A 12,365-nucleotide genomic window follows, 5' to 3' on the forward strand; every position below is an offset into this window, starting at 1 on the left:
AGGAATAGTGCCCTATTGGTGTCGGTGGTAGGAATAGTGCCCTATTGGTGTCGGTGGTAGGAATAGTGCCCTATTGGTGTCTGTGGTAGGAATAGTGCCCTATTGGTGTCGGTGGTAGGAATAGTGCCCTATTGGTGTCGGTGGTAGGAATAGTGCCCTATTGGTGTCGGTGGTAGGAATAGTGCCCTATTGGTGTCGGTGGTAGGAATAGTGCCCTATTGGTGTCGGTGGTAGGGATAGTGTCCTATTGGTGTCGGTGGTAGGGATAGTGTCCTATTGGTGTCGGTGGTAGGGATAGTGTCCTATTGGTGTCAGTGGTAGGAATAGTGTGCTATTGGTGTCAGTGGTAGGAATAGTGTGCTATTGGTGTCAGTGGTAGGAATAGTGTGCTATTGGTGTCAGTTGTAGGAATAGTGCCCTATTGTCGGTGGTAGGAATAGTGCCCTATTGTTGGTTTTAGTGGTAGGAATAGTGTGCTATTGGTGTCAGTGGTAGGAATAGTGCCCTATTGTTACCAGTGGCAAGAATCATGCCTCATTGATGGTGTCAAAGGCAGGAATAATGCCTCAAGTGCTGTATAAAGGCAAGCAGCGGGCCGCATCTGGCCCCCGGGTCACAGTTCGGAGACCACTGCCCTAGACAAAAACTAGCAGTTAACCCATGCAGTGCAGGCACAGCCCCACTGCATGGGAAAACTTTTCTTTTTTGCCCGGAGGTGGGCTTTAATGCATGAGTATATGCGCATTGTGCAGCAGTTCCATTTATTCTGAATGAGGTATATGGCACCCCAATCCACATGTTGCAAGGTGTTCTATCAGCTGATACATTTTGTATATTGGTGTATAGAGGTGGCATAGAAAGCAGGTTTCTAATGGTCATCATGGGATAAATCTAGGTATTGATAGCATGCAGGACTATGGGCACCACTGTCGTTTTATATGTATTATGGGTTAAGAAGAACAAAAGCAATAGTGGAAGAGAAGTGAGTGAAAGGTTTAAGAGAGAAATATGGGAATTGGGAAAAAAATGAACCTTTATACTCGCCTAGGTGGATGCAGAATTGATCTGATGCTGCATCTGTCCACCGCTGGCTGTAAGATTGAGGCCTGAGTGGTCACATTGCTCAGTCCTGTTTTTCGCAGACAGAAAGTGGTCACTGTCGGTCACTGGCTCGCTACTGTACCCTTTCAGTGCTCAATGGACCCCCGGGCTGTGTAGGGGGCGGAAGCGGCTGGCTCAGGCTCTCCACAGAATACTGATAGGCTAAACCAGCTGCCAGTCAGGCATCTGGGTGGATCCTGACCTTAAAGTCGAGATTTCTCCAGAGTAGACATGTGTGGTTTGTTTTTGTTCCGAATTGAAATTCTGACAAATTTTTGTTTTTCAGAAATTCGGATGTATCCGAATTTCCAAATTACAATAGTACTAAATTTAAACTAATCCGAAATAACGAAATATAATTGTTTTTGAATTCCAAAAAGTTTTCCAATTTCCAAAGTATATAATATAAAAATATAATAGAAAATAAAGGAATAGAAAAAAAGATGGCATAGAAAAGAATATAGCAGAAAATAAAAGAACAGTAAAACAGAAAAAAATATTATAGAAAATAAAAGAACAGAATAGACTAGAATATAATAAAAACAAATGGAATAGAATAACTTGGAATATAACTATCTTCTGAAATTCGAATTGTAAATAGAATACATTTGAATTCGAATACATAAGAAAAGAATAGATCAGAAAATATAATATAATTGAATAGACTAATAGAATAGAACAGAATTTAAAAAAACAATAGAATAGAAAGAATATAACCATTTTCCAAAATTCTAATTGAATCAATTTTAATTTGAACTAAATAGAATATAACCATATTTAGAATATTCAAATTTAAAATAGAATGGAATTTGAATAGCATAGAAAAGAATAAAGAATAAACAAATTGAAAAATAATATAACTAAAAAAAACAATAGAATATAAAGAGTATAACCATTTCCCGAATTTCAGAATATGGTTATAATTTTTCTATTTAATTCTATTTTTTCTATTCTGTGATTTTATTTCCTATTTTGTTATTTTTTACTCTATTATATTCTGTTTTAATTGTCTGTTAAATTCTATTCTATTCTATTCTATTTTTTATTATTATTCTATTCCTTTATTTTCTATTGTATTTTATTCTCTTTGGAAATTGGAAAGCTATTTGAATTCGAAAACTATTCTGAATTGATCGAAAAACGGATTTAACTAAACACATTTTTGTGTAAATGACTAAACAAATTTTGTCATTCTGCATGTCTACATCAGAGTCTGAACCAGGCTCAGTGACATCAGCCAACAGCTGTCTTTAGCCCGCTGTCGGCTGAATACAGGTCACAGGAGGAAATTACTAATGCTTCTCCTTTAAGACAGAAATGGGTATGGAAGGGTGAAGGAAGCAAGAAAGGAGATGTGAGAAAAGGGGGGGGGGGGGCTAGGGTAATAATTGGGGGAATTGGGAATCAGAAAAGCCATGGGGGTGTCTACAGATAACTATGGAATATTATATATGATATTTCTTAATGCACCTGTGGAGGGCGCCAAAGTGCACATCTGCATGTTGCGGTGTGCTGCATTCAGGAAGAAATGGTCTAGGTGCATTGCATGTGTTATCTGGCCATTCAAAATGAAGGAGCTGCCTTAGAATGTCAGTCATGTGAATGGGCCCCAAGTTTTAGGATGAATGGGCCCCAAGTTTTAGGATGAATGGGCCCCAAGTTTTAGGATGAATGGGCCCCAAGTTTTAGGATGAATGGGCCCCAAGTTTTAGGGTGAATGGGCCCCAAGTTTTAGGGTGAATGGGCCCCAAGTTTTAGGGTGAATGGGCCCCAAGTTTTAGGATGAATGGGCCCCAAGTTTTAGGATGAATGGGCCCCAAGTTTTAGGGTGAATGGGCCCCAAGTTTTAGGGTGAATGGGCCCCAAGTTTTAGGGTGAATGGGCCCCAAGTTTTAGGGTGAATGGGCCCCAAGTTTTAGGGTGAATGGGCCCCAAGTTTTAGGGTGAATGGGCCCCAAGTTTTAGGGTGAATGGGCCCCAAGTTTTAGGGTGAATGGGCCCCAAGTTTTAGGGTGAATGGGCCCCAAGTTTTAGGGTGAATGGGCCCCAAGTTTTAGGGTGAATGGGCCCCAAGTTTTAGGGTGAATGGGCCCCAAGTTTTAGGGTGAATGGGCCCCAAGTTTTAGGGTGAATGGGCCCCAAGTTTTAGGGTGAATGGGCCCCAAGTTTTAGGGTGAATGGGCCCCAAGTTTTAGGGTGAATGGGCCCCAAGTTTTAGGGTGAATGGGCCCCAAGTTTTAGGGTGAATGGGCCCCAAGTTTTAGGGTGAATGGGCCCCAAGTTTTAGGGTGAATGGGCCCCAAGTTTTAGGGTGAATGGGCCCCAAGTTTTAGGGTGAATGGGCCCCAAGTTTTAGGGTGAATGGGCCCCAAGTTTTAGGGTGAATGGGCCCCAAGTTTTAGGGTGAACGGGCCCCAAGTTTTAGGGTGAACGGGCCCCAAGTTTTAGGGTGAACGGGCCCCAAGTTTTAGGGTGAACGGGCCCCAAGTTTTAGGGTGAACGGGCCCCAAGTTTAAGGAGTGTTTTTGATTGGACTCCACATCTTAAAGCTTATGTGTAAATCAGAAGGCATTGTGATTTGTCTTCTCTCAGGACCGGGATCTGGACAGACTGAAGAGGAAATGGCTGAACGCTCTCACCAAGCGCCAGGAGTATTTGGACCAACAGCTGCAGAAACTCGTCAGCAAGCCAGGTGATTGTGTGATCTGTTGTCAGAACAACACAGCCTTGTGTATAATGCATTGCAACACTCGACCTGTGGGGAGACAATGGCATGGCATTGATGGGTTGCATGATTTTGCACAGAGCAGCCCCACATCTCCCTATCTCAGCCCACGCCGGTGCACCTGGTTCCTCACCTCCCCCCATAGCAAGCTGCTTGCTATGGGGGCACTTGTGTGGGCTCGCTCCCAAGCGCCGCTCTGTGTGTCAATGGACTCAGTTTTGCCCCCCACTCATTCTCCCAATGGCTCCTGCTGCTGTCTCGGAGGCAATGAGGCTTTAGAGCCTTGGCTCATAACGCTGGATCAAGATTGGGCTCAGGTAAGTATAGGGGGGGGGGGCGGGGGTGGAATGTTTTTTTACATAAGTGTTACTAAACCCACAACCATGAAATCAGCATGTATATGCAGTAAAGCATGCTTGTTATACTCACTGTGGCACCTACAGGAGTTAATCCTGCGTATTGTGTAAAAAAGGCTGTTTGATCCTGTCTTCTCTGATCCCCCCCCCTTTCTTCCACTGTCCCCAGTCTATCTCCTGATAAGACAGAGCCTTTGGAGTCGCTCTACACATGCTCAGTTTGGTGTGTATTGCTAGAGTTTTTTTTTTCTCTTGGGAAAATCAGCACAGGGCCAATCAGCACTGTAACAATAGTAAGAAGAGCCGGCAAGACTGTAATCCGTGAAGTGACAGAGGCTTCTCACCACGTGATCAGCTGTGACCAATCACAGCTGATCATCGTGTGAACCAGGAAGTGTCGGTAAACAGCTTTCCTTGGGTCTCGCTGACAGGGAGAGCTGATCGGCGTCTCTCCCTGTCGGGGGGGGGGGGGGGGTTTGTGATGATAATCAGCACATTGATTATCGGCACAGCCACCATCAAAAGGTGCCAATCAGTACCCAACACCTGCTAGCCTGTCCGCTAATAAATGCCTGTCAGTGCCCAAAAAAATGCCAATTGGTGCCCTTTCAGTAATGCCTGTCAGTGCCCCATCAAAGTGCCACTCAGTAATGCCTGTCAGTAGCTCCTCATCAATGCTCCCCTTCAGTACCGCCTATCAGTGCCCATCAGCTTTTTTTTCTTTAAATTGTCGGTCTTTTTTCATTTATAGCGCAAGAACTAAAAAACGCAGAGGTGATCAAATACCACCAAAAGAAAGCTCTATTTGTGGAAAGAAAATTATAAAAATTTAGTTTGAGTACAGTGTAGCATGACCGCGCAATTGTCATTCAAACTTCGACAGCGCTGAAAGCTAAAAATTGTCCTGGGCAGGAAGGGGGGAAAGTGCCCGGTAAAGAAGTGGTTAAATTACTAAGGCACATTACAGGTAATTACCGGGCCTGCAAACATTGCAAGTGGAGACGTTTGCTGCTATAGGTCATGTATTAAATGAAGGGTTTAATAACACTTTATAGGAAGTCTTGTGTTCTTGTGTGCAGATAAGACAGAAGATGATGCAGATCGAGAAGCGCAGCTCTTGGAGATGAGACTGACTTTGACCGAAGAGAGGAACTCCGTCCTCGTTCCTTCTGCCGGCAGCGGGATTCCCGGATCACCAGCAAATTGGTGAGCACAGGGTTGATCTGTTTTTTGGTACTGTTGTCTTTTATTGCATTTCCTCCTGGAGGCTTCATCCTTCTGTTATGTCACCAGTTCGCTGACAGGCTAGTTTACATTTCTTTCATCATGACTTCCATGCAGTACCAGGACAGGTTCAATTAGTACCCAGGGCACTTCTAATGCATCCTATGTAAGCACCCTGTGCCCCTTCTCTGCCGCCTCTACCCTTCATACCACAGGGGTTTGCACACATTTGCAAATACATGCGTAAGCTACAGGCCCATCAAGGTACCCCGTTTTCTGTACTCCCTAACTCTAACTTCTGAGTCTCCACAGTGGAATTGCATGCATTTTGATAGACAGAGGGCAGGTGAGCCTGAAAGGAGCCCACCAGTGGCGGCTGGTGTTCCAAATTTTTGGGGGGCGCAAACAAACCGAAAAAAAAACACCAAACAATTGCAGCCACTGTGGCCGTCAAATTGCAGCCACTGTGGCCGTCAAATTGCAGCCACTGTGGCCGTCAAATTGCAGCCACTGTGGCCGTCAAATTGCAGCCACTGTGGCCGTCAAATTGCAGCCACTGTGGCCGTCAAATTGCAGCCACTGTGGCCGTCAAATTGCAGCCACTGTGGCCGTCAAATTGCAGCCACTGTGGCCGTCAATTCGCAGCCACTGTGCCCGTCAAACTGCAGCCACTGTGCCCGTCAATTCGCAGCCACTGTGCCCGTCAATTTGCGTGTCAAATTGCAGCCACTGTGCTTCCTCCGCCGACGTAACTTGAATGCGGCGGCGTATAATTGTGTGCAATATTACGTTGACCGCTAGGGGCGCTTCCGTTGTTTTCGGGCGTAGAATATGCAAATTACCTAGTTACAGCGATTCACGAACGTACGTGCGCCCGGCGGTAGTTTGTTACGTAGTTTGCGTAAGGCTTTTTCGGCGTAACGTTGCTCTTGCTATTAGGAGGCGCAAGCCAATGTTAAGTATGGACGTCGTTCCCGCTTCGAAATTTGAATTTTTTACGTCGTTTGCGTAAGTCGTTCGAATAGGGCTGGACGTAATTTACGTTCACGTCGAAACCAATACGTTGTTGCGGCGTACTTGAGAGCAATGCACACCGTTCGTAAAACACGTCAATCACGTCAGGTCATCACACATTAGCATAAAACACGCCCCCCGTTCCACATTTGAATTACGCGGGCTTACGCCAACCCCATTTACGCTACGCTGCCGCAACTTACGGAGCAAGTGCTTTGTGAATACAGCACTTGCTCCTGTAAGTTGCGTCGGCGTAGCGTAAATACAATACGCTGCGCCGCCGTAACTTGGCGCGCAGGTACCTGAATCTGCCCCAGTGGTACCTTTTTTTACCCTCTTTATGTTCCACCTAAAGCTATAATACCATTTCATAGGAGGGTGACAAAGTGTATAGGAGTCAGCGGTACCTTGTCACCCCATGTATGCTTTTCCTGTGGCCCCTGTACCATTTAATAGCATGGTGACAGTGTATCGGAGTTGATGGTTCCACCTCACCCCTTCATGTTCCACCTGAAGCTCCCCGGTACCATTTAATAGCAGGGTGACAAATTGTGTGTATATATAATATAAGCATCAGTCAGCATTTTGTTCATGGCTTTGGCTACATCAAGACATCAGCTGGCTACCGGAGGGGAGGCTGCGATCTCAATCCTAAAATATTTCACACTTGATCAAAGTAATTCTGACCTTGTCCCGACGATAAATCACATTTAAGTAGCCGTGCACTTAGGGTGCTCCCGTGTTAATTATCCAGCTCGCTCACTTAAAAGGAAGCGGCGATAAAACAGCAGCCCTCGTTTACGTTTTGCCACCAGCATTAAACGCCTGGTTCCTTCCAGCCAGCCGGCAGCTCGGTGCAATTTTCAAGGCATTAAGAAACGGCAAATTAAAACCACAGCGAAACCCCGGCATTAATTATACATGAAAGGACAGAGGAGGTGAGTAATGCTACGCACAATTTAGTAGTAATAAACCAGCCGTCGCTGACATCCCGAATCAATTAGCAGGATATAATAATTACAAGGGGGAAAGATGTTGAAGAAGCAATCGTATTCTTCTGGCCGGGCAGCCCTCGCAGCGTAGACCAGGGAGCGCAGGAAGGCAATTTGTATCCTTTTTAAAAGATTTTTTTTTTTTTTTTACAAAAATGTGAATTAAATCACAGTTCCAAATGAAAAAAAATATATATTTTATAAACACACACACACACACACACACACACACCGATCGGCCATATCACCATGACCACCCTTAATATTAAATAGGCGCCCCCTTTTGCCGCCAAAACAGCCTTGACCTGTCAAGGCATAGACTCCACTAGACCTCTGAAGGTATTCTGTGGTATCGGGCATCAAGCCATCAGTAGCAGATGCTTTAAAGGGGAGGTGCCGCCAGGTGGACGGGAGAGGGGAGGTGCCGCCAGGTGGACGGGAGAGGGGAGGTGCCGCCAGGTGGACGGGAGAGGGGAGGTGCCGCCAGGTGGACGGGAGAGGGGAGGTGCCGCCAGGTGGACAAGAGAGGGGGTGCAGCCAGTTGGAGGGATGGAGTCAGGTGGACAGGAGAGGGGGGGTGCAGCCAGTTGGAGGGATGGAGCCAGGTGGACAGGAGAGTACAGCCAGGTGAAGCGATGGAGTCAGGTGGACAGGAGAGGGGGGGGTGCCGCCAGGTGGACAAGAGAGGGGAGGTGCCGCCAGGTGGACAAGAGAGGGGAGGTGCCGCCAGGTGGACAAGAGAGGGGAGGTGCCGCCAGGTGGACAAGAGAGGGGAGGTGCCGCCAGGTGGACAAGAGAGGGGAGGTGCCGCCAGGTGGACAAGAGAGGGGAGGTGCCGCCAGGTGGACAAGAGAGGGGAGGTGCAGCCAGGTGGACAAGAGAGGGGGTGCAGCCAGTTGGAGGGATGGAGCCAGGTGGACAGGAGAGGGGCGGTGCCGCCAGGTGGACAGGAGAGGGGCGGTGCCGCCAGGTGGACAGGAGAGGGGCGGTGCCGCCAGGTGGACAGGAGAGGGGCGGTGCCGCCAGGTGGACAGGAGAGGGGCGGTGCCGCCAGGTGGACAGGAGAGGGGGGGGTGCAGCCAGTTGGAGGGATGGTGCCAGGTGGACAGGGAGGGTACAGCCAAGTGAAGGGATGGAGCCAGGTGGACAGGAGAGGGGGGGTGCCGCCAGGTGGACAGGAGAGGGGGGGTGCCGCCAGGTGGACAGGAGAGGGGGGTGCCGCCAGGTGGACAGGAGAGGGGGGGTGCCGCCAGGTGGACAGGAGAGGGGGGGTGCCGCCAGTTGGACAGGAGAGGGGGGGTGCCGCCAGTTGGACAGGAGAGGGGGGGTGCAGCCAGTTGGAGGGATGGTGCCAGGTGGACAGGAGGGTACAGCCAGGTGAAGGGATGGAGCCAGGTGGACAGGAGAGGGGAGGTTCCCGCCAGGTGGACAGGAGAGGGGAGGTGCCGCCAGGTGGACAGGAGATGGGGGGTGCCGCCAGGTGGACTGGAGAGGGGGGAGTGCAGCCAGTTGGAGGGATGGTGCCAGGTGGACAGGAGGGTACAGCCAGGTGAAGGGATAGAGCCAGGTGGACAGGAGAGGGGAGGTGCCGCCAGGTGGACAGGAGAGGGGAGGTGCCGCCAGGTGGACAGGAGAGGGGAGGGGAGAGGTGCAGCTGGGTGGACAGGAGAATATAGCAAAGTGGACAGGAGAGGGGGATGGAGCCAGGTGGAGGGATGGAGCCAGGTGGAGGGGGTCACACACCAGTGATAAGATCTGACTGGAAGCCCTCATACCCAGTGCTTCCCCCCACCACCTGACAAGTTCTTACCTTGGGGCACTTCTTTCCGTCCACATGTCAGGCAGTGGGCGGCAGTTAGTTTCACCATTCATGCACGGGGATTTCCTCCAGCTCCTCCCCCCTTCAGCTGATAATTAGTTTCCACCCCCTGGCTACGGCGGCCGGCTGCAGAGAGACTAAGTAAGCTGCAGGAGCAGCTTTTCTTTGGTCCTCCAGGACAAGTGGCCTCGGCCCAGTGTGTGTACTGTTGCCAGTCTGGGCCTGGGTGGATCCATTCTGTGTGTCTCTATGCACAATGCCGCCCGCCCTGCTCCTCCAATGGCTGCACATTACCCAGGAAGGGAGGCAGGGCGGGCAGAGAGCTGACACCCATGGCTGCTGCTGGACATCAGCATGGTCACCCATGGCTTAATCCGGGGAAGGGGAAGATCTGCCTGCTCCTTCTCCCTGCCCAGCTACTCTGCAGACAGCCATATGGAGCCACCTCCCACTACACTCCGCATCAGCTACCACCCGCTAGGTGGGGAACTGATCCTCCTAGAGCGCACCTAGGCGGAAGTGCGCCCTAGGCAGCTGCCTAGTTCGCCTAGTGGGAGCGCCGGCCCTGATCAGACTTGTTTTACCAGCACATCCCACAGATATTTGTTCGGATTGCGAGCTGGAGAACTTGGAGGCCAGTACCTCAGAGATATCTTCTTCCATGGTCCAGTTCTGGTGCTCACGTGCCCATTGTAGGTGTTTTTGTCTGTGGACACAGGTCAGCATGGGCATCCGCAGGTAGGGGCAAAGGGGGGCAAGTGCTCTGCATTCTCCACAGCCGCTCAATGCATACTGACATAGCACACACCTATAATCTGCATCCTGTACATAGCACACACCTATAATCTGCATCCTGTACATAGCACACACCTGGAATCTGCATCCTGTACATAGCACACACCTGGAATCTGCACCCTGTACATAGCACACGCCTGGAATCTGCACCTTGTACATGGCACACACCTGGAATCTGCACCCTGTACATAGCACACACCTGGAATCTGCACCCTGTACATAGCACACGCCTGGAATCTGCACCTTGTACATGGCACACACCTGGAATCTGCACCCTGTACATAGCACACGTCTGGAATCTGCACCCTGTACATAGCACACACCTGGAATCTGCACCCTGTACATAGCACACGTCTGAAATCTGCACCCTGTACATGGCACACGACTGGAATAAAGTCTGCAGTTTTCCCTTTAAAATTAAGTACTTGTGAGTCACGGCTAAGCCCCTCCCCTTCATGACATTGTCAAAAGGGGGCAGAGCATGGGTGACCTTAAAATGATGCCCCCCCTGAAAAACTTCTGCAGACACCCATGAGCATGGGCACCCTGCCTGGTCTGCAGCTACACAGCCCAATGCACAACAAGCTGTGATGCACTGTTTGTCCTGACACCTTTCTGGGGAGTCACTCCTGTCGACTTCCAAATCTTGAAATATCCAAATGGATGATCTCATAAATAACGGGTTCCTGTTCTTCCGTCTATATCATACAAAAAAAGTGAGATATCCACATAATGCAAAAATCTTTTACTTCAAAAATCCATGTGTATACATACAAAAAAGAATCGAGCCAAGCAGCTGTACAGTTTCAAGCAATACCATGCTCTTCCTCAAGCTATGGATGGCATTCTAATTTTTTTATTTCTTTGTAACATTTGGGTGACTGTCAACCTGGAATTTGGTTTCAACTGCATTATTTTATTTGTCATTGCAGGACTCCAGTTTCTGGAATGGAGACACATATCCCTGTTATATTCCTGGATCTTAATGGTAGGTAACTGTTGGAGTTTTTAATGCCATACATAATACATTAAGACATTCTATTGTTTTTGAGGATGTGCTGAGCTGGAATCTCATGCAAATATTTGGTATAGTTGCCTAAAGAATGAACGTATTGGACCAGCATTTTTTATAGCAACTCAGATCTTATGGACAATAAAAGCTCGGTCCTCCCCATCCTTCTTCTTGGTCCTCCCCATCCTTCTCCTCGGTCCTCACCAACCTTCTCCTCGGTCCTCCCCATCCTTCTCCTCGGTACTCCCCATCCTTCTCCATGGTACTCCCCATCCTTCTCCACGGTACTCCCCATCCTTCTCCACGGTACTCCCCATCCTTCTCCACGGTACTCCCCATCCTTCTCCACGGTACTCCCCATCCTTCTCCACGGTACTCCCCATCCTTCTCCTCGGTCCTCCGCATCCTACTTCTTCGGTCCTCCGCATCCTACTTCTTCGGTCCTCCGCATCCTACTTCTTCGGTCCTCCGCATCCTTCTCTACTCGGTCCTCCGCATCCTTCTCTACTCGGTCCTCCACATCCTTCTCTACTCGGTCCTCCACATCCTTCTCTACTCGGTCCTCCACATCCTTCTCTACTCGGTCCTCCACATCCTTCTCTACTCGGTCCTCCACATCCTTCTCTACTCGGTCCTCCACATCCTTCTCTACTCGGTCCTCCACATCCTTCTCTACTCGGTCCTCCACATCCTTCTCTACTCGGTCCTCCACATCCTTCTCTACTCGGTCCTCCACATCCTTCTCTACTCGGTCCTCCACATCCTTCTCTACTCGGTCTTCCCCATCCTTCTCTACTCGGCCCGTCCTCCCCTATCATCCTTCTACTCGGCCCGTCCTCCCCTATCATCCTTCTACTCGGCCCGTCCTCCCCTATCATCCTTCTACTCGGCCCGTCCTCCCCTATCATCCTTCTACTCGGCCCGTCCTCCCCTATCATCCTTCTACTCGGCCCGTCCTCCCCTATCATCCTTCTACTCGGCCCGTCCTCCCCTATCATCCTTCTACTCGGCCCGTCCTCCCCTATCATCCTTCTACTCGGCCCGTCCTCCCCTATCATCCTTCTACTCGGCCCGTCCTCCCCTATCATCCTTCTACTCGGCCCGTCCTCCCCTATCATCCTTCCCAGTCCTATTTTGTTAAAGTTTATTTTATTTTACATAGAGTTAAGGGATGGTTGTAATGCCTGTCAGGCTTTTTCCCCCCAGTCTGTGTTCCATTGGGGAGGTTTTCCTTCCCTTCCTCTCTAAATGCACAATAAGAAGTGAGAGATAATTCCATAAAAATTAGAGCATGCCTGGTTATCACCAGAACTAGTGTCCCCATTGG

The 12,365-nt window shown here is 49.2% G+C and overlaps 1 protein-coding gene across 1 annotated transcript in view; it reads left to right on the forward strand.

Annotated features, from left to right (window-relative positions):
• The window catches only part of KIF13B (kinesin family member 13B), a 375,782-nt gene that overhangs the window by 270,380 nt on the left and 93,037 nt on the right, over positions 1–12,365 (forward strand). Inside the window, exons 27-29 of the mRNA XM_040348102.1 lie at positions 3,694–3,793; positions 5,262–5,388; positions 10,959–11,014. Coding sequence (XP_040204036.1) covers positions 3,694–3,793; positions 5,262–5,388; positions 10,959–11,014 — 283 coding nt within the window. The remainder of the gene's footprint in view (positions 1–3,693; positions 3,794–5,261; positions 5,389–10,958; positions 11,015–12,365) is intronic.

Source organism: Rana temporaria, chromosome 4 (genome assembly GCF_905171775.1).
Source record: "Rana temporaria chromosome 4, aRanTem1.1, whole genome shotgun sequence".
NCBI classification, from domain to species: Eukaryota; Metazoa; Chordata; class Amphibia; order Anura; family Ranidae; genus Rana; species Rana temporaria.